The sequence below is a fragment of the Hyaena hyaena genome, unplaced genomic scaffold (genome assembly GCF_003009895.1).
Source record: "Hyaena hyaena isolate Hyena2069 unplaced genomic scaffold, ASM300989v1 scaffold_523, whole genome shotgun sequence".
Classification (NCBI taxonomy): Eukaryota; Metazoa; Chordata; class Mammalia; order Carnivora; family Hyaenidae; genus Hyaena; species Hyaena hyaena.
The window spans coordinates 610332-632873 of NW_024081150.1; the positions used below are offsets into that span (position 1 = coordinate 610332).

General features: G+C 37.5%; 1 protein-coding gene across 3 annotated transcripts in view; it reads right to left on the reverse strand.

Moving 5' to 3' along the window:
- Positions 1-273: 273 nt before the first annotated feature.
- POLI (DNA polymerase iota) overlaps positions 274-22542 on the reverse strand; it is a 30625-nt gene continuing 8356 nt past the window's right edge. For 2 of the 3 annotated variants that reach the window (XM_039255257.1, XM_039255258.1), the window contains exons 4-10: positions 20367-20519; positions 17912-18148; positions 15949-16127; positions 14569-14660; positions 11476-11606; positions 3786-3991; positions 274-1571 (exon numbers count right to left, since the gene is read on the reverse strand). In XM_039255257.1, the coding sequence (XP_039111188.1) occupies positions 756-1571; positions 3786-3991; positions 11476-11606; positions 14569-14660; positions 15949-16127; positions 17912-18148; positions 20367-20519 (1814 nt within the window). In that variant the 3' untranslated portion in view covers positions 274-755. Of the gene's footprint in view, positions 1572-3389; positions 3705-3785; positions 3992-11475; positions 11607-14568; positions 14661-15948; positions 16128-17911; positions 18149-20366; positions 20520-22542 lie in introns of those variants that run through there. The other variant, XM_039255259.1, reaches the window with a different exon arrangement.

Consider the following 22542-nt stretch of genomic DNA (forward strand, 5'->3'; position numbering starts at 1 on the left):
TATCTAGTATTCTAAAAACCTATCACATTGCCTTTTTGGGGTCCATCCTCCCCTTAGTTTACCTGGATGGAGAGCTCCTTCCAGTTCTCTGCAACATGTACACTCCCCTGCCCAAATTCCCACCTGGCCCCTGCCATACCATTCATTCATTTATTGAGTGCCTTCTATACAACTTCATTGTAGTAAGTTCTAGCATACTCAGAAACATTAATTGAACATACATTGCTTTGGTATTTTTTTAAAAAATCAACTTATTAAACAGTACATAGTACATCAGCCAAAGATAACTGTATTTGTAAAAGACGGCAGCAGAATTTCTTATTTGGAAGGTTTCCTGATGCATTAAATTTCTTGAGCCATTCCATTATTTCACAGAAAAAAAAAATGTTCTTTGGTACATCATAGCAATGATTTGGCTACCCTATTTTTTATATATAGGCATATGTATCTCCCACCCCCACCCCCTAATTTATGGGAAATGTACTAGCCATGATATTCTTTTTATTGAAAAGCAATATAAAATATCTTTAGAAATAAGAAAGTAATTTTACATTATGTCTTGTTATAAATATTTTTTATGTTTTGTGCCAGAATTTACTTCCCATTACTACATGTGCTTTCATCTGAAACATTTTATATTAGCTTTCTACATTATTGAATATCTATTAGTGTTTGATTTAGAGGAGCTTAATAAACTGCTAAATCTGAGAACAATGGCCTTTCCTTTGCTTTCTAGACTTTTTTTCTGAAGATGCTTATTTATGTACAATGTGGAAATCTGATCCTGTTCTCTTCCAGTGTGCCAACAGCTCTTTTTGTACCTCTTCTGGTAGTTCATAGAAAACTTCAGGATCAATGTCAGAAGGAAAGGTAATTTTCTCATCAGTAGAATCTTGCTCTCTATTTTCTTTAAGTCCTTCATGATGAGAGACTGTTGCAATTGGCTCCTTATGGCTATCGGCAGTGCGGTTTGTGGAGAAAAGTTGCTCACTCTGCAAATTTGGAAATGAATGGAAAACAGAGACAGCAGGGTTTGTATTTGAAAAGTGAAATCCTTGAGATTCTTTAGGTCCTTGACTCATTCGCTCATCTTTTAATCTACTGTCTAAATAATGTGAATAATCCTTTTGGCTAGACGGAGAAGAGGAACCACTGCTATTTAAACCTGATGTTCCTGGTTCACAGGAAGAAGATATCTGTTTGCTATTGGATAAATGATCTTTAGGATTTAAGGGACTATCTTTCATTTGTTTTGTAGAAAAGAAAGATAATACTCCTCTAGAGGCATGTAATGGACAATTCAAACTTCCTTTGCCTTGAACATTTTCTCCAGATTTTCCAGAAAGGATTTCTTCTTGAATATCTACTGGAAGCTGCTTAAAGACTTCTTGGTCAATGCCTTCAGGAAGTGACCAGAGTGGGAATTCATCAGTGTCTTTTTCTTTAGAAAAATGTGTAGTATCTGTTGGAGCTTCCCCAGTTCTTGTACTTTCAATTCTTCCAGATGGTAAAAAATCCCAATTTGTTTCTTTGTCTTTGGAAGAATCTTCCATGTGAGAGTCTTTCATTTTCTAGAACACAAGGATAACACAGTAATTTAAGATATCTGGTATCTTTTAAATATTCATACTGCTGAAGCATGAATATAGCCATTATCTGACCAACATGTTTCTATCCTACTCAATAATTTTAATTCTTTTGGCCAGTTCCAAATAACTAGAGATGATAAATCCACCACAATTAGTCACATTGTTGTGTGCATCTTTATTCACTGTTCTAGGGAGAGGTTTCCTTCCTACATAGCATTGAGCCAAAAGATAAGTAGGTATTTGGAAACTTGGAAAGGACCTTAACAATCGTGTTTTCAAATTTCCAATTCTGTGAATAAAGGAATGGTGGCCCAGAAAAGTAAATGATTCATAGATACCCTTAGGTATCTAAAAATATATAAATATATACATAGAACATCAAGGGCTGATTTTCTCACAATCCCTGTTGTGAAGTGTAACATATAACAGAAGGAAAAAAAAATTCTATGATAAAAATCCACTGTCAGTACTAAAATATAACAGTTTACCTTTACATAAAATAAAAATTTAAAAACACCTTCAGCTCTAATTTGCATAACTTTTCTTTATATTTTTAAGGGTTTTTAAATTTTTTTATTTAAAAAAAAATTTTAACGTTTTATTTATTTCTGCGAGAGAGAGAGACCGTGTGAGCAGGGGAGGGTCAGAGAGAGAGGGAAACACAGAATCTGAAGCATGCTCCAGGCTCTGAGCTGGCTGTCAGCACAGAGCCCAACGTGGAGTTCGAACCCATGAACTGTGAGATCATGACCTGAGCTGAAGTCAGACGCTCAACCAACTGAGCCACCCAGGCACCCCTTAAGGGTTTTTTTTAATGTTGATTTATGTTTGAGAGAGAGAGAGAGTGCAAGCAGGAGAGGGGGCAGAGAGGAGGTGATACAGAATCCAAAGCAGGCTCCAGGCTCTAAGCTGTCAGCACAGAGCCTGACGTGGGGCTTGAACCCATGAACTGTGAGATCATGACCTGAGAGCCGAAGTCGGATGCTTAACCAATGAGCCACCTCGGCTGCCCCCTAATTTGCAGAAATTTTCTGCATAAAATTTTTCACTTAAATTTTCTCTCTAGTTTTGAGCACCATGAAAATGTATTCACAGTCAAATATAATTCAGGAAACATCAATATAACAATAACTTCATAAAAGTAAAAGGAAGAGAGATCTGACACACTGTATTTACTGTATACCAGACATGTACAAGGTACTTCTACTTATATTTACCTCCTAATACCAGTACAAATTAAAGTCTTATAATTCTGATTCTACAGATTAAAAAGTAAAAAGCAAACACCTTTTTAAACTTCAGTTAATAAAGGGAATAAAAGGGCCACAGGAAAAAAGGAATTTGAAGAGGGTGCTGATTCATTATTTCTGTAACAGTATTCTTTTCTCATTTTAAACTCAAATGTAAATAAAAATATTGCTGAAATTATACTAATTAAACATTAAAACAAAAAATAATAAAAACATTTTAAATTAACAGTTAACTGTAGGCAAGAACAACTTAGTAAAATATGATTATTTTTTAAAGCATCCCATATTTAGTAACTAGAGGTTTGCTAAATGGCCGTATATATAGGGTTTTGTTTTTAGTCACTTGAAAATATGACAGGCCTCTGCTTCTCTATTGCCACACTCTTAATTTCTACCACTGTAGAATGAGTAGTCATATCAATCTTGCTATCAAAATTCAATATAATTTTAAAACTAGGAAAATGTAAATACTTTAACAAAAACAATGAAGGGATACTGGTAGCTTATGTATAATATTTTTATTTTCAATATCTGGAAATATTTTCACATTTATTAGCTAATCATCATATTCTTTTTGCACCTCTTCCGGTAGTTCATAAAAAATTTCAAGATCAATGTCAGAAGAAAAGGTAATTTTCTCATCAGTAGAATCCTGCTATTTTCTGTTAAGTCCTTCATGATGAGAGACTGCTGCTATTAGTTCCTTATGGCTATCAGTAGTGTGGTGTTTGGAGAAAAGCTGCTCCAAACTTTTAGAAGTTAGCACTTCCAAAACAAGTTGGAACCTCCACAGTGGTTTTCTCTTTTATCCAGCGATGCTATGTAATGGGTCCAATATACAAGTAAGTCATTCGAGCAAGATCACCTGAAAGAATCTCTAAATTGTATCAATGGAACACAAACTTAGACTTGTAAGTTAACCACACAAATCAAACAGTGTACTTACAAAACTGCGCTTCCCAGAGCGTGAAGTCGTCGATAATGATGATGTTAAATAATAATCGATAGTCCCTTTCTTAGCAGTATTCAGTGCTTTCAGGTTGCAGAGGCACACACTTAACAGGGTCAGATGAAAGGGCATCTTCACATTCACCATATTTCGGAAAAGTTTCATAAGTATATCAACCATTGGAGTCATCACATCATGATTTCCTAAATAAAATGTTTGACAAGACAATATCTAAGCACACTGTATCATAATCAATATTAAAAGCTTAATCTAATATATACTACTTAGATTAAGAAATTAAAATCTTAGATATTCTTGAAACATCTTGACATTATATACTGAACTGAGCCAATCTCAACAGTGATGACAAAATGCCAAATGAGTTAAAGTTTTCAAAAGATTTGAAATACAGATCTTCTGGGGTGCCTGGATGGCTCAGTTGGTTAAGCGTCCGACTTTGGCTCAGGTCATGATCTCATGGTTCGTAGGTTCGAGTCCTGCGTCAGGCTCTGTGCTAACAGCTCAGAGCTTGGAGCCTGTCTTCAGATTCTGTGTCTTTCTCTCTCTCTGACCCTCCCTTGTTCACACTGTCTCTGTCTCTCTCTCTCTCTCAAAAATCAATAAAACATTAAAAAAAAATTTTTTTTAAAGAAATAACAGATCTTCTGGTTATGGAAGCATGCTGAGGTCCAAATATCTTCTCCCCATAAAACAGTAATAAAACTGAACAAAACTCCGTGGCGGGGTGGCTCAGTTGGTTAAGCATCCGACTTCAGATCTGGTCATGATCTCAAGGTTCATGAGTTTGAGCCCTGCATTGGGCTCTGGGTTGACAATGCAGAGCCTGCTTTGGATTCTCTCTCTCTCTCTCTCTCTCTGCCTTCCCCCTCCCCCTCCCCCCCCCACTTTCTCTCTTTCTCTCTCCCTCATAAACAAACTTAAAAAGAAAAAAACTGAACAAAACTGTCCAAAACAGCCATTTTGAGGATCTGGAAATGAGGCGAATGAACTGAGACCTTAGATAAGAAAGTAGGAGACAGCAGCCTTACTGGCTGGGCGGGTTCGTATCTTTATGCAGCAGTTGTGCTAGCTGAGGTTGGCTGTGAAGGCCAGCAACTCTGCTGCCAGGAGGGATTGACTTGATTGGAGGCAGAGGGCAAAAGCCCAGTGAAGTGAATAAAACTGGTAGCAGACAAATGGGGAAATAGCATAGCACTCTAGCTTGAGGTTGTAGCTGTGACTGGAGTGAGTAAAAAAACTCAGTGGAGCAGCCATAAATTTCACCAGGAGATCTGGAAATAAGAGAACCATAGGGGGACTGGATAGGCTCCCCTCCCAACCCCAGCCAACTGGGAGACTGCATGCACATGAAGGGGAAGCCAGAGAGGGCCCAAGCTCTCTACACGTGACTGACTGGAATGGCAACCAACATACATGGAAGATGAAAGTGGGCTACAGAAAATAAAAGACAAGGCAGAGTTGAAAATGGCCTCATTTTTAAATTTTGTTTGAGAGAGAGAGAGAGAGAGAGAGAGAGGGAGAGGAGAGAGGGCATAAGCTGGGGGCAGGGGCAGAGGGAGAGAGAGAATCTGAAGCAGGTTCCATGCTCCACCCCATGACCCTGGGGTCACAACCTGAGCTGAAATCAAGTTGGATATTCAACCAACTGAGCCACCCAAGTGCCCTGAAAATGGCCTAATATTTGTAAAGCACTCTCCAGTCCATGTACTTATGTACTGACAAAAAGTAGAAGCCTTTCAGGCTCTAGCATTTGGGCAAAAGCTTTGACCAGTCATTCGCTAACCACTAAACTATGTAGACACAGGGGTAGCCAAGAAGCCAAAGGGGAAAAAAAATTAAGTTGAAAAAGAAAAAGAAAGCTAAGCGGAGAAATCAGAGGCTACAAATCACAGGGGAGGTCGGTTCTGCAGCGTAAGCTCAGTCAACTTAGAAAAGGAAAAGGAGGAAAAAAGCCCACAGGAAAAAAGAATCCAAATCTAGATTTGCTAAAACATTTTAGACATTATCTAAAATGTCTACCTTTCAACAAAATATTACAATACGTGAAGAAACAGGAGGGTGATAGAGTCAGGGGGAAAACAGAGTCTATAGAAATTGACTTTGAGTTGGATTTAGCAGACTTCAACGTTGTTACTATAGACATGTTCAAAGAATTAAAGAAAATTACTTTAAGGTATTAAAGTAAAATACGGTAAAGACTACCAAAAAAGGAGAATCTCGAAAGGAAACAGAATCAAGCACACAAATAAAAAAAACAAACAGCAAGTCTAGAGTCAAAGTTACAGTAATCAAAATAAACAAAATCAATAGATTGGCAACAGCAGTTTTGATAGGACAGCTGAATCATGAGAACTTGAAGGCAGCTCAACAGAAATTATCCAATCTTGGGGTGCCTGGCTGCCTTAGTCAGTAGAGCATGAGACTCTGGGCTTCAGAGTTTTAAGTTTGAGCCCCACGTTGGGGATAGAAATCACTTCAATAAATAAAATCTTTAAAACATATTATCCAATCCAAAAAAGGAGAGAAAAAAGACTGAAGAGAAAGATGAACAGAACTGCACATACCTGTAGGACATTATCAGGCATATCGACATACACGCAATGAGAGTTCCAGAGGAGATGAGAGAAAAAAGAGGGCAAGAAAGGGTTTTTGAAGAAATAAGAACCTAAAATTCCCCAAATTTCATTAAAAAATTAATCTACAGAATCAAGAAGCTCAATAAATCCCAAGTTAAGAAAAACACAAAGATTCTACACTAAGCCACATCATGGTCAAACTGCTGAAAGACAACGACAGAGACAAATGACTCATCACGTAAAGTAGAATGACGACAGGACTGTTGTTACAGTGCAGTACCACTCAGCTCCAGATTCAGCCTTCAGTACTTGCTTTGATAATGCTTGGACTCTAACATTTTTTGACACTGAATATGATATTAAGTTTTGTCAGTAGAGAACACTGGAAAACCACTAAAGGAGAAAGGTGTCTTCTCTTTCTGGATGTACTGCATTTACTTTTCCTTGCTTCCAGTCATTATGTGGTTTGTCTGTAGTATGTGTGGACACATCGAATAGTGCTTGCCATACCACACACATGTGTGTGGGGCAACCTCGAGCCCCAGCCTGAGCTTAGTGACTATGTACCATGGCACCACCAACTCAAACACCATACATACTAGGAAGTGCCCCCAAGTCTTTCTGCACACACACCTAACTGCCTTGACTTAGGCGGATGCTTCCCCCAGCTCTTCCTATGCAGGCACCATACCTGCACTAGCAGAATAGACTTCTTCAGCACAAGCAGCCACCAGCCTCAGCTTGCCTGCATCCTAAAAGGTTAACAGAAGCCCTCCCAACATGAACACTGCATACTCCAAATCATCCACTGCCTCACCAGTGAGCAAGCTCCCAGCATCCCAGCTCCTTCTGTGTGCCCACCAACCAGCCTCAGCTCATCCATAGATCCAAGGGTGGTTTTCCCTTTGCCCAGTAACCATGGACCAGCTCTGGGCCAGGTAATTCAAAGGATTTCTCTACCATCCAACGTTCTGCAACCACACCTTCTCCTTGAGGGGTTGGGCGACTCTTCTTTCCAAGTTTGTCCTTCCCCTGCGCACTTCTCCTCAGTCCTTGGTACCCAAAGGACAGTGCAGAGCCTGCTTGGATTCTCTCTCTCTCTCTCTCTCTCTCTGCCCCTCCCCTATGCACGCAGGCGCGTGTGCGCGCACGCGCGCACACACACACGCTCTCTCTCTCTCTCTCTAAAACAAACATTAAAAAACAAACAAAATAGGAGTCCTTTTTATACCTTTAGAGTCACTCCCCTATTGTAGTTTAATAAATCTGTGTAACTTTCACTATTCAAATTTTGTGTGGTTATTCTCTCTTGATTGGAAGGAGACTGATAAAACTATTAACTCCTTTTTCATAATAAATAATGGAAACTAGAACACAGGTGAATAGTATATTCAGAGAATGGAAGGAAAAACTGTCAAGAATTATGTATCCAGACAAACTGTCATTCAAAAATGCTATGTTGGGGGGTGCTTGGGTGGCTCAGTTGGTTGAGCATCCGACTTTGGCTCAGGTCATGATCTCATGGTTCGTGGGTTCAAGCCCGTCAGGCTCTGTGCTGACAGCTAGCTCAGAGCCTGGAGACTGTTTCAGATTCTGTGTCTCCCTCTCTCTCTGACCCTCGCCTGCTCATGCTCTCTTTCTCTCTCAGAAATTAAAAAAAACATTTAAAAAAATTTTTTAAATGCTATGTTGGTAGAGTTTTCCATAAATTTTAGTTAGGTAGAATGGTTTGATGGTGTTGCTCAACTCTTCATTTCAAACACAAATGGTACATTTTCCAGGATAGACCATACACGAGGCAATAAAATTACACTCAATAAATCTAAACAGACTGAAATTAATCAAAATATGCTCTCTGAACAATATGAAATTAAAGTAGAAATCAACAACAGAATGAAATTTGGGAAACCATCAAGTATTTGGAAATTAACAACAAATTTCTAAACAAGCTTAGGGGTCAAAGAAGAAATCACAAGGGCTATTAGAAATAATTGTGACCTTAATGAAAAGGAAATACAACAAAACTTATGGAATGAAGCTAAGGCACTACTAAAAGGAAATGTGTAACTTTAAACTTGAATTATTAGAAAATAAAGCTGTATAAAAGAAATAATGTAAACTTCCATCTTAAGTAACCAGAGGGAAAAAGACAAATTAAACTTAAAGCAAGCAAAAGGAAAGCAATAATAAAGACAGAGCAAAAATACATAAAATAGAAAGTAGAAAAACAACATAGAAATCAATGACACCAAAAGTTGGATCTTAGAGAAAATCAATAAAACCTGAGTGAGGCCTCAATCACATAAACCTTTGCTAGAATGATAAAGAAAAAAAGAGAATACATGAATTACCAAAATCAGGAATGAAAGAGGAGACCTCACTATAGACCTCACAAAAATCAGATGGATAATAAGAAAATACTGACGACTTTATGCCAACAACTTGGATGAAATGGTTACATTCTTATAAGATAAAAATTACAAAACTGACTCAAAATAAAAAGAAAATCTGAATAAACTTACAACAAATAAAGAAGTCAAATTCCTATTTTAAAATCTTCCCACAAACAAAAGCTCAGGATCACGACTAGCCAAAAGAGTTTCAAAATAGAACAAAGCTGGAGAACTTAAACTACTTAATTTCAAATCTTACAACAAAGTATCAGTTAGGGTAGAACTGGTAGAAGGATAACCATATAAATCAATGGAATAAGCATATTAAGAAATAAATGCTTCTACAGTCAATTAGTTTTTGACAAAGGTATCATGACAATTCAAGAGAGAAAGAGTAGTCTATTTAACAAGTTCTGTTTGAACAATTGGATATCCACATACAAAAGAATGAACTGAGATTCTGACACCATACATAAAAATTTCCTCAAAGTGGAACTAAATGTAAAGCTTAAAACTATAATTTTTTGTATTTTTTATATGTTTATTTATTTTGAGAGAGAGAGAGAGAAAGATAGGGAGGGAGGGAGGGCAGAGAGATTGCCAAGCAGGCTCCCAGCTGTCAGCGCAGAGCCTGATGTGGGGCTCACACTCACGAACCATGAGATCATGACCTGAGCTGAAACCAAGAATTGAACACTTAACCTACTGAGCCACCCAGGCGCCCCTATTTTTTTTAAGTTTATTTATTTATTTTGAGAGAGAGCACAAGCAGGGGAGGGGCAGAGAGAGAAAGAGTGAGAGAGAATCCCAAGCAGGCTCCCAGTTCCATGCTGAGCTCGACACAGGGCTCAGTCTCACAACCATTAGATCATGACCTGAGCCAAAGTCAAGAGTTGGACACTCAACTGACTGAGCCACCCAGACACTCCTAAAACTATACATTTCTTTTTTTTAATGCGTTTTTATATGTTTACTTATTTTGAGAGAGAGAGAGCATGTACAAGAAGGAAAGGGCAGAGAGAGAGGAAGAGAGAAAATCCCAAGTAAGCTCTGCACTGTCAGTGTAGAGTCCAACATGGGGCTGGGTCTCACAAACCGTGAATTCATGACCTGAGATGAAATCAAGAATAGGAAGCTTAATGGACTGAGCCACCTCAACTATAAATTTCTAAAAGAAAACACAGGAGGAAATATCTGTGACTTTTGGGTTAGGCAAAGAATTTTTAGATAGGCCACCAAAAGCATTTTCCATAAAAGAAAAAAAAACCTCAAAAAAAAAAAAAAACCATTACACATACAATGTGCTGAAGAAAGTGTACCTAAAATAATGGAACAGATACCCTATAACAGAGAGAGGATATATCTTATTCAACCTAAAGTTATGTAAATAAATGAGTGATGGAGTAAGCTACCTAAAAAAATTAGTCTTTTTGGGGCACCTGGGTGGCTCAGTTGGTTAAGCATCCAACTTCGGCTCAGGTCATGATCTCACTGTTCGTGGGTTCCAGCCCAACATGGGGCTCTGTGCTGACAGCTCAGCGCCCGGAGCCTGCCTCGGATTTTCTGTCTCCTTCTCTCTCTGCCCTCCCCTGTTCACGCTGCCTCTCTCTCTCTCAGAAATAAATTTAAAAAGCATTTAAAAACATTTTTTTAATTAGACTTTTGATTTAAATTGAAAAAATTACTTTTTTGTCTTAGTTTATAAAAATCTGAATTCTTATAACAATTATGCATGTGAATACTCTTATAATTTACTATAATTTAAAATAATTATTTTTTAATGTTAAAACTATGACACCATCCCATATACTATAGCTGTATGAAAATTATAAATTCTAGATAAATACCCAGAGATGCTTTCTCTACTTCGTGGAAAAAATATTAATATTGGAAACATTAAAGAAATTAAAGAGAAAAAAAAAGAAACTGACAATACTAAGTATGAAAAGAATATGAAAGCCTAGAATCTTCCTGCATTCTTGGTAAGAATGTAAGTTTTTATACTTACTTCAGAAAACAGTTTGGCAGTTTCTTAAAAATTCAACTTACCATACAACCCAGCAGTTCCACTCTCTGTAATTACCCACGATAAAACCATAGGGCTGCCCAATGACTTTCATGTAAATGTTCATAGCACCATTTTTCATAATAGCCAAAAAACGGAAACAATCTAAATGCCCATAAAGAAGTTATCTTGTATCACGTAACACATTATCATAGTTTTGTTTCCTCTGAACTTGGGGAACACTATTAACTGCGTCTTTATTTTTATTATCTATTAAAAAACAAGTCTTCCCGTGAAAACTCCTCCCTGCGAAAATGAAGGTATTGAATAGCTTACTAACTCCCTGTGAAGACCCTCCATCTTTGGATCACATTTCTAATTTGAATTTCTAATTCAAAGGTTATTTTTTTTTTTTAAGAGTTCAACCTGCCGGGGCACCAGGGTGGCTCAGTTGGTTAAACGTCTGACTTCGGCTCAGGTCATGGTCTCGTGGTTCATGAGTTTGAGCCCCGTGTCGGGCTCTGTGCTGAGATCAGAGACTGGAGCCTGTTTTGGATTCTGTCTCCTTCTCTCTCTGCCCCCAGCCCCAGCTTGTGCGCTCTGTCTCTCAAATATGAATAAACATTTTTTAAAAATTAAAAAAAAAAAAGAGTTCAACCTGCCAATTAAATTATTAGAAAATCAGCCCAAACCTGTCCCTAGCTTCTGAATTACATGCGATGGGATAGGGCACTGACGACTTTCACGGCTCCAGTGATGCTCAGATGAAAACCGACGGATTATTAATCTTACTGTATGTGGCTTCCTCCCATCTTGGCACACTCTGCAAGTATAGAGAAAGTGGAAACAAGGAATTAGAAAAGTGTTACTTCAAAGTTTTTTTCTTTTTAATCTAAGGGTATCACCATAGCAATTATAAATATGGTTGATAACTAGGCAGGAAGCAATAAAAGTCCCTGAATAATCACCAAGTCTATGCACCAAAGCTCTGAAATTTTAAGTGTAAGGCTCTCAGGCCTCCCTCAGAAATCAGTACAATCAGAAAAGAACAGAAATAAGATATAGCTGCATCAAGCCATTTTTATCATTCAAATCCAAATATAACTAAAAGCAACATATTAAAATCAGCAGAAAATTTAAAAAACTAAGAGAATCATTCACTGACAGAGGCAAATACATGAAAAATGACAGCTTTTTTACACAGGAAAAAAGATTACAAAAAGAAAAAAATTTTACCAAGATAATTTTGTCAAAAAGCACTCCCTGTGCTTGTCAAAAAGCACAGAGACAGTAATACTACCGTTATATGGCAAATTAGAGTAATAACTTGAAAGATCAATTATATACCACACTTAAGAAGTACACATACATGCATAAAAAGTGTTCCATTAAAATGGTCTTGGTTTTACTGTTGAAAATAAAAGTTTTAATGAGACACAAAATTCACTTAAAAAGTGAAAATCTAATTACTAGGATAAATGCCATTAAAAATAATATTTTCCTTTTTATATGTTTGGCAATGTATTAAAAAATCACTAACATAGAATACAAATATTGTACACTGTTAAACACACTCAATTGAATTCTGAACTGGAAATTTTGGATTTTTGTAAAGAATATTTTTTTCTTTTATTGCTTTTTCACAAGACTTCTTGATTGTTCCCTTACTAAAATAATAAGATGTCTTAAATGATACTAGTTTAAATACCTTCCAGTTAAATGTTTCCTACTAAGTCATTATAAAGTTTAAAGAATCTGACTTGGTTCCTCTAATTAAGACATATTAAGAAAAGGTCATATCCTAAGCAAGCTTAAACTAGTGCCCAGAGGATGGGTTAAAAATTATATGATTTTAGGGGTGTCTGGGTGGCTCAGTTGGTCAAGCATCTGACTTCGGCTCAGGTCATGATCTCACGGTTCGTGGGTTTGAGTCCTGCTTTGGGCTCTGTGCTGACCACTCAGGGCCTCGAGCCTGATTCAGATTCTGTATTTCCCTCTCTCTTTGCCCTTCCCCCACTCGCATGTCTGCATGCTCCCTCTCTCAAAAATAAACATTAAAAAAAGTTATAAAGGGGCACCTGGGTGGCTCTGTCGGTTAATCATCCGACTTTGGCTCAGGTCATGATCTCGCGGCTCATGGTTTGAGCCCCGCGTCGGGCTCTGTGCTGACAGCCAGCTCAGAGCCTGGAGCATGTTTCAGATTCTGTATCTCCCTCTCTCTCTGTGACCCTCCCCTGCTCACGCTGTCTCTCTCTCTCAGAAATAAATAAAAAAAATTAAAAAAAGTTATAAAAAATTATATGATTTTATACCTCTTATATAGCTATACTATTAGTCATCATATGCTCTAGAAAGAAAACACATTCACACAATTTTTTTTGGCCAGTCACATAGATATATATCAGTCACTGAAATAAGGGGCCATGGCATAGAGACAGTGGCAAGCAGAGATAAGGAGAAATGGTTCACAGTTATTAATTTCTTAAGTTTATTTTATTTTGGAAGAGAGAAAAGGAGAGAGAAAAACATGAGTAGGGGAGGAGCAGAGAGACAGAGAAAGAAAGAAAGAAAGAGAGAGAGAGAGAGAGAGAGAGAGACCCAAGCAGGCTCTGTGCTCCACGCCAAGCCCCACTCAGGGCTCGGTCTCACAACGGTAAGATCATAACCTGAGTTGAAATAAAAAGTCAGACACTTACTCGGCTGAGCCACCCATAGTTGGTAATTTACAGGTTTAAAGCATCTAGTCTCCTTTCTGGGCTGATTCTTCAAATACAAGAGCCTGTAAAATTTGTGTGGCTTCTCTACCTGCAGAACTCTGGCCAATGGCCAGGCATTTCACAGTAGGCTTGCAATTGCTGAAGCCAAGGGGATGACCCAGTTTCAGCAGCACACTCACAGGCCCAGCCTGGGTTGTATCACAGGAGCTGGGTCGTTCCGCCAGCCGCAGACGCAGGCAGCAAGCCACGAGCTGCCTGGCTCTGCTCAAGACATGAGAACCACACAGCAGGTGACAGCAAAGCTGTAGGAAACTCTGCCTCATCAGTTTACTGACATTTACAGTCATCTAAAAACTTTTCTCTCTAGTCATAGTTACAGTCATTACAGAAGCACAGCTACCCAAAAGTGTTAGACCCCTGACACCTTACTTTGAGAAATCAAAGAACTGGGAGGAAAAAGGTAATACTCTTGTATAGAATACTGAGAAATAGATATATGACAGTAAAGAAGCATCAGAAAACTAACCATCCTGTTCTGTTTATGCTATTTGTTACACTCCTAATCCCAGCTGACACTTTCATGCCGTTCCAGACCAGTGCCCCACACACACCCTCACTGCTCACACGCAGCCCCACTTAACTATTCCTTTGTCTGACTCCATTTTCTTTCACATAGTCTGAGGCAAAGGAGATAGAAGGGTTCTTCTCCCCTCTCCATCACTGTCCCCTGCATAGTTTCCTATTCTCAATCATCACAAATTTGCAGGTGTAGAGATTCTAGATATCCATAAAACCCTCTCAGATCACTATGAGCAGCTTAAGATCCGCTGTATAACCACAATGTCACTAAAATTAAAACTAATGGAAACAGAAGGATTAAATTTAGTTAAAAGTATCTGTTCCTATATTTGCAACAGTTTATAATGTAGAGAAATTCAATGATAAATGATCTCTCTTTACACTGTTCAGTCTCCAGTTATTCCATAAATTCTAGGACAGAACACCAAGTATACTTTCCATATACTTTACACAGAATGTACAGGATGATACGGCAAAATGGAAAATTACCTGTTCAAAAGACTGGCAAGTAGTTCTTCAATCTTGTTTTTAGCTTCAACTTCTGATGAACATTTTTTAAATGAATCCTCTTCACTAAAGGACTACCAAAGAAGCACAAATAGGGGTTATTATAAACCCAAGTAATCATGTCCAGTTATGAGTGTGGGTGTCAAATATTCAGTACATTCTTTACTAACTTGCCTCTGGTGCTTAGTTTGAGCCATTTAGTTCACTTTTGTATGAGCTTTTTTGATCTGCAAGTTACTCTATTACACTAGAAACTGCACTGGAAGTCAAGAAAAATATAAAGCTCTACTACCTGGGGCACCTGGGTGGCTCACTTAGTTAAACGTCCAATTCTTGATTTTGACTCCTGTCATGATCTCATGGTTGATGAGTTTGAGCCTCATGTCGGGCTCTGCACTGACAGCACAGAGCCCGTTTGGGATTCTCTCTCTCCTTCCCTCTTCCCTCCCCTGCTCATGTGTGCATGCTCGCTCACGCTCTCTCTCTCTCTCTCACCCATAATAAATAAATAACAACAACAAAAAGCTCTAGTACCAACTCCAACCTTTTTTCTATGATTATAGTAAGGCTCTTAATCTCCTAGCACTTGAATTTGAGTTTAACCTTGGACATGTTATTTAACCTTTCAGAAGTACATTATCCTCATCATTTTTCTTTTTTTGGTAATGTTTATTTTTGAGAGAGAGAGAGAAAGAGTGAGCGAGCAAGCATGGGGAGGGGCAGAGAGAGAGGCAGAAACAGAATCCAAAGCAGACTCCAGGCTCTGAGCTCTCAGGACAGAGCCTGACTCAGGGCTTAAACTCACTAACTGCAAGATCATAACCTGGGCCAAAGCTGAACGCCTAACTGACTGAGCCAAATATCCTCATCTTAAAAAAAGAACAGGAGAGAGGGAAACAGGTATGAACAGGTAATAGTACAGCCTACTTCAAGCTTTGTTGTGAAGATTAAATGGGCTAAGGTATGTAAAGCACTTAGTGAAGTGCCTGTCACATAGGGTAAAAACTCAATCAATGTTAAGTGGGTGATTATATCTGTCTCTATTTCCTAAATCATTAGACTACTCAGAAAATAAGATTTCTTAAAAACTGAACTATTCTACCTAATGTATGCAATAAAATTTGTTAAAAATTAAGTGGTATTTAATCAAGGTAGCTAACTTGAGACTGAAATACTAATTCTTAGATTCAATTTAAAAATATTTACTAATCTAATAAATTAGCCTTCTCATAGGAAAGAGATGATGTACTAAACCCAGTAAGCAAATTGGAACAGTGAGAACATAGTACTAAAACCAGAAATCTTTATCTCAAATAACGTGACAACTAGTACTCAATTACAATGAATATCATCATCATATACCTGAGGTGGGCCTGAGGGTGTCACAGGAGAGTTATCCTCTCCAAAACTGAGCTTCTGGATACGCTGAGCCACTGAAATTCCTAATTCCTTTTCTAATATTTTGGATGAAAAGGTTTGGAGATCACGCACACTTCTGATACCCAGAGCTTCAAGACGTTTGGTAGTTTTATAGCCAATACCTAGACAAAAAGGAAATAGGCAGAGGGTTATAGTAGCTTTCCCACTTAAAATACAGCTAATTCAAGTATTCTACATCAAACACATCTTTAAATACCATAATGAATATCATGCTAGGATTAAAATTTATTGAAAAGTAGGCTGTCCTTCTTTTGTTCAGGGCCTCTTAAATGAACCATTTCGAAAACCTAACAACCCTAGTACAACAAAATGAATATGGAGATAACCAATAAATGCTGTCTTGATAAAGTGAGGTGTTTACCACCTGCTATATAACACTTTGGAAGTATTCAAGAGTCATGGTTATTATTCATGCAAAGAAAGACTAAAGACTAAATAAAATTAATTAGCACGTGCTTACTATGTAATCTGACTCCTAATATAATATCATACATTTATCCATGAGTCGTATCTGCCAATATTTACTTTCCCAAATACAAGAGCCAGAAAGCAAACAAATAAAGAAATCTACTCACTGGCAAAACTCCTAGCAAAAGGTGTTGCACTAACACTCAAGTCATAGTTTATCACATTCTGCTCAGGTAATTTAGTGTCCCTTTATTTCTCTCTTTTTGTAAATATTTGTTTATTTATTTATGGGGGGGGAACGTGGACAGCATGCCAGAGAATGGAAGTGGGGGAGGGGCAGAGAGAGGAGAGAGAGAAAGCTGTCAGCTGGAAGTCCAAAGTAGGACCTATTCCACAAACCATGACATCATGACCTGAGCTGAAATCAAGAGTCAGACGCTTAACCGACTGAGCTATCCAAACACCCCTCTCTCAATTAAAAAAAAAATTAATTCTACAGTATTCTGGTTTTCCTGCACAGTAAAGGAAGTAAATCAAAGGCAATCAGTGTGGAGGGGAAATTACTGAAGTGGAGTGACAGATATGTTCACAGCTGAAATAAAAGGTCTGGCAATTTGGCAATAAGGAAGAGAAAGCCTGTAAAAATAAATAAAAAATCAAGAACTCAAAAAGAAAAGTCAAGTAATAATGTTATCTATGACTGCATCAATATACAGTGCTCCATTTATTACAATCTGACATAATAACTGTTTTTCAGACCACAGACTCAGAGTCATCCAGAAAAGTGCAAGTTACACTTATACTGTATTAATGAAGGCAAGGCAGTATACAAAACATTTTGTAATCACACAAACATGGGTTAAAAATATGAAGTTGTGACATCTAAAGGTTCAATTTTCTTAGAAATTTCCAAAGAATTCTATCATAACATCTTATCCCCCAGTAATGCCATGGAAATGAAGTTTAACATGTCCCTTATTGAGTCTATAAAAACATAAATATTTGATCTTCAGGATAGAAATTTGCCCTATGACCTGAATAGGTCACTAACCCCCTCAAGAAAATTAGTTTCTTCATCTTTAAAATAAGAACTTGGCCTAAATGCTTTGAAAGGTCCCTTGTACCCTAACATTTTCTATATAATCCCAAAGCAGAGTTAGTAAAAGATCAATGCCCCTTTCCAGATGCAGTGTACAGTATAAGAATATGAAGCAAGGACTGGAAATAAAGGACCATGTGTCCAGGTTCTAACTTTCATGATCATATTCAAACCACACTAAAATAAAAGTAGATGCAACTAGAAAAGTACTTTCATAGATTTCCTAATCCATATTCCCTCTAGAGAATATCAGGGTTTTGGGTTTTCTCCAAGAGCCAAGTATACAGGCTCTAAAAATTAATTATATGTATCTATAATTTTTAAAATTAAAGAAATGCAATAAAATTAATGTATACTTTTCAAATATATATATCTTACCAGGCATCTCCTTTACATGGTTCAAACTCTGAATGAGAACTTGAGAGCTTTCGGGTAGTAGGACTGTTTGTTGATTTGGTTTAAAAACACCAGAAACTAATTTTGCCAGTAATTTATTAGAAGCCACTCCAGCACAGCCAGTGAGACCCAACTGATGATACATGGCTTCCCGCATCTCTGCTGCAATCTGAGATCCAACGAGGAGTCTGATGTGCAAGATGTCATGCAGGTTCACAGCTATAAAAACAGCCAATGTCATTTAAAGTCATACAAAAAGTTTCAATTTTCTTTTTTAGAAATGAGCTTAAAAAGGGCACAGGGCTTAACCTGTATCCAATCTCATCCCCCACAACACCACCATACTGCCACCCATTTAACTCATCTCTTTTGTTCTTCATAGGAATACTGTAAAGTAAGTAAATACCAGCAGTGAATTCCAAGTGCCTGCAATAGTGCATGCATCCTGGCAGTGCTTAATGATTAACAGATTTTCTTTAATATTTATTTTTGAGAGAGAGAGAAAGTGGAGAATGGGCAGAGAGAGAGGGAGACAGGAAATGAGCAGGCTCTGTGCTGAGAGCAGAGAGCCTGACACAGGGTTTGAACTCACAAACCGTGAGATCATGACCTGAGCCTAAGTCGGACACTTAACCGACTAAGCCACTCAGGCGCTTAATGATTAACAGGTTAAGAAATTTGATCTCTCATAAAAATTCCTACTGATGGGGCACCTGGGTAGCTCAGTGGATTAAGCAACCAACTTTGGCTCAGGGCATGATCTCACTGTTTGGGAGTTCAAGCCCCACATCGGGCTCTGTGTTGACCTTGAAGCCTGGAACCCGCTTTGGATTCTGTGTCTCCCTCCCTCTCTGCCCCTCCCCTGCTCACACTCTGCTCTCTCTCAAAAATAAACAAACATTAAAATAAATTCCTACTGATATTAGTAAGACTTTTACTCATTTTTAACTGTAAGCAAGCATAAAAGTATTACATTAATAAGAAAGCTAACATTACAGCTTTAAAGATCTGAATCAAAACTCTATATGCACTAACTAGATGTGCTACTGAAAAAAATTCTGAATCTGTACATAGTTTGAGAGATCTCTTATGAAAAGTGTAGAGAAATTATACAGAAATAAATTTTCTTGGAGGTGAAAATGGTATTAGAATTATATGAGACAGTCCTTACTCTCAGGAGTATTTATGGATGAAGTGTCATGACGTCTACAATTTACTTTTAAATGGCTCATCGATCAGCCACCAATCAACAAAAAGGGAGCAAGTAAAGGTAGCAAAATGGCAAGTGTATCTACAAGGAAGGGCATAATAAGTATTTTCACAGTACTAGTCTGTCAACTTTTCTGTAGGTTTGAAGAATTTTTTTAACAAAATCTTAAAGGAAGTATTCATGAAGAATGACATTTTCATTTTAGGATATAAAACCCAACTCTCTGTAACATGTACTAACAAATACTGAATTTGCTTTAACACTTATTCTATTCCGTCCTTATAAGTGACAATAGAGCACAGGTACAAAAGACACATGAAAAGCTTCATGCCCTCTTCTAGAAAAGAACTGTAGCTCTACCCCCTTTTCTTCTTTAATAATAGGGAGGCTGAGAACTAGACTGGAGATTGATCAGCAGCTCTCAAAAAGGAGCATAAGAGGACACACATGCTGAGACATAGAAGCAAGAGGGTCAGGGGAAGTCTTCTACCAAAGCAGAGTTGTGTGTCTCACACACACACACACACACACGTGTGGCATGATACAGAAGTCACCGGCAGTTACAATATTCACTGGGGCTTATTGAAGCTTATTTTCAAATGTAGATATCTCTGGAAATACCATCAGTCATTCACACTTTACTATGTGAAGGAGATGGACCAGTCTGCTTTTTTGCAAACAGTTGGCAAAGATTATTGAACTGACTGGATTCTGAATATGAGCTTGCAACAGATTGCAGGTAGGCCTGGACAAGCTTCCACGGGGGTTAATTCAGGAATTCAAAGAGCGACAGGAGTGTCTTGATGCCTGGGAGAATAGAAGGAACATGCAAAAGAGGCAACAAAAGACAAATTTAGTTTATCTCAAAATTTGCTTAAAGCCAGTTTTAGGAGAATAAAAATTATCCTAAAAAGTATATTATCAAGGCAACTCTTATAACCTAAAGAGGTACGACTCTTATATATGACGACACACAAACTGTGTCAGAGAAATGAAGAGTGCATGGAGCACTGAGCTACAGGTCATCACAATCTCATTTTCTGCCTACTTAATACATAATACCTACTTTTAATCATTGTAGACAGACCCCTGAAATATGGCTTTACCTCCAACAAAAGCCGTAACATTTCCAGAAAGATAAAGTGAATTCATTAAGCTCACTGAATTCAGTGAACATTAAGAAATGTAGGTACGTTTAGCTACTAAGCAGAGGAAGAAGTCACTTACCCTGATCATTATAGACATGACCTGACACAGTCAGCACTGAAAGGTCATCGCTTTGAAGCTGCTGCAGTCTCTTCTCAACCATCTCTGTTACATCCACAAAGTTTTCATCAAATCCAAGCCTCTCAACAACTGGACTAAATTCTTCCAACAACTCTAAATTGAAATAATAGTGGTGCACAGATGTTAACTAAAGCCATAACTAAAATAGATGTTAACTATTTTATGCTTAAAAATACATCAGGTATGTTAAAAGTTCTTCACCCTTCCACAATTATCTCTTAAAAAGTCCTCAGTTAACTGGGATTTTTTTCTGTACCACATTTTGAGTAAAGGCAATATTTCCCAACAAAATAAGTCCAAAATGACATTACCTGGGCAGATGCTCATAGCAATAGATTTAGCTCAATCTCCTATACCTAAAATTTCTATACCTATACATTAAATATTAATGCTTATAGCTCATTATGACTTCACAACAGTGGGTCAAAAGAATAAATTACAATCAGCCTAGAAAAGTAGAAACAAGTAATAATACATTTTACTACATTTTCCACAAGAGTTTTAAAAAGACAAAATAAAATTTAAAACTTCCAATTATTACTGAATTAAAAAGAAAAGTCACTTAATTTTCAAAATAAACTACAATGCAAGATTTTGGTCAGTCATTCCCCCAGCTTACTCCTCAAGGGTAGATATGGACCATGACTCACTGTATATGAATGCCCACCACCTAGCACAATACCCTTACGTCAAATGCTTGCTAAATTGAAGTGAACCAAGATTTGAAACAACTTCATAAGGACAATTAATTCTTCTTTTTAAGATGAAAACTAGTAACTCTGAAATCATTGAGAATTTTCACATCTCTCTCAATCATCTACTGATGCCAGTAGGATGGCAGAATACAAATTACTAGCCTCTTCTTATCTAAAAATGCATAGGCGGGGTGCCTGGGTGGCTAGTCCATTAAGCATCTGAATTCGGTTCAGGTCATGATCTCACAGTTCGTAGGTTCGAGCCCCATATCGGGCTCTGTGCTGAAAGCTCAGAGCCTGGAGCCTGCTTTAGATTCCGTGTCTCCCTCTTTCTGCCCCTCCCCTGCTCAGGCTCTGTCTCTCTCTCTCTCCCTCAAAAATAAATAAACATTTTTTAAAAATTAAAAATGCATAGGTTCTCAAAGTCCTATAATGTGAAAACCCAAAAATAAAAGTACTATGTCATTCCAGACAGATCACTTTTTTATACAAATACTAAACATACCTCTATTTTATTGATGACAGCTTGATAATATCACAAGAAAACAATTAATAAAGATAACATGAGGGGCACCTGGGTGGCTTAGTCGGTTAAGCGTCCGACTTTCGCTTAGGTCATGATCTCGCAGTTCGTGGGTTCAAGCCCCGCGTCAGGCTCTGTGCTGACTGCCAGCTCAGAGCCTGAAGCCTGTTTCAGTCTGTGACTCCCTCTCTCTCTGACCCTCCCCTGCTCACGCTGTCTCTCTCTCTCTCTCCTAGAAATAAATAAAACATTTTTAAAAAAATAAAAAAAAAATAAAGGTAACATGACCCAGTGACCACCAAAAATCACTTCCACTCTACCTAGAGAAAACTATTTATCTGAGACTGACAATTTTTTTGATCACATAAAAGGATTCTTTTGCATTTCGTACATCAATTTCTTCACAATTTTTTCAAAAGTATATGCTCTATAAGAAAAATGAAGGACAAGGTTTCAAGTACTAAGCAGAAAAGCAAATTAAACACAGAATCAAGCACAAAGCTGGTGAATCACCAAATATTGATTGATTATATGGGTTCTATTACTAGGTTACAGGGATAAATCACAAATCCCATTCCTGAAGTTAATAGTTTTTTCCTGTCAACTTCATAAACAATGTATTTATAAACATGAAAGGCCAAAGAGAGAAGTTTATAATTAGAGAAAAAACTATCTAACAAAAATATATACATATTGTAGAAAAATATGAAATAATAAGATACATTATAAATAAGTCAGAGATAAATTCAGTATAGGACTATGAGGCTATGTTCCTACTTCAACTCAGAAAACACTGAGAAAAATTAACAAAATAACTTTTCATTAATGCACAAATCATCTTTAGAATATTTTGTTAAGTTTATTTATCTTGATTTTTTTTTACATTTTTATTTATTTT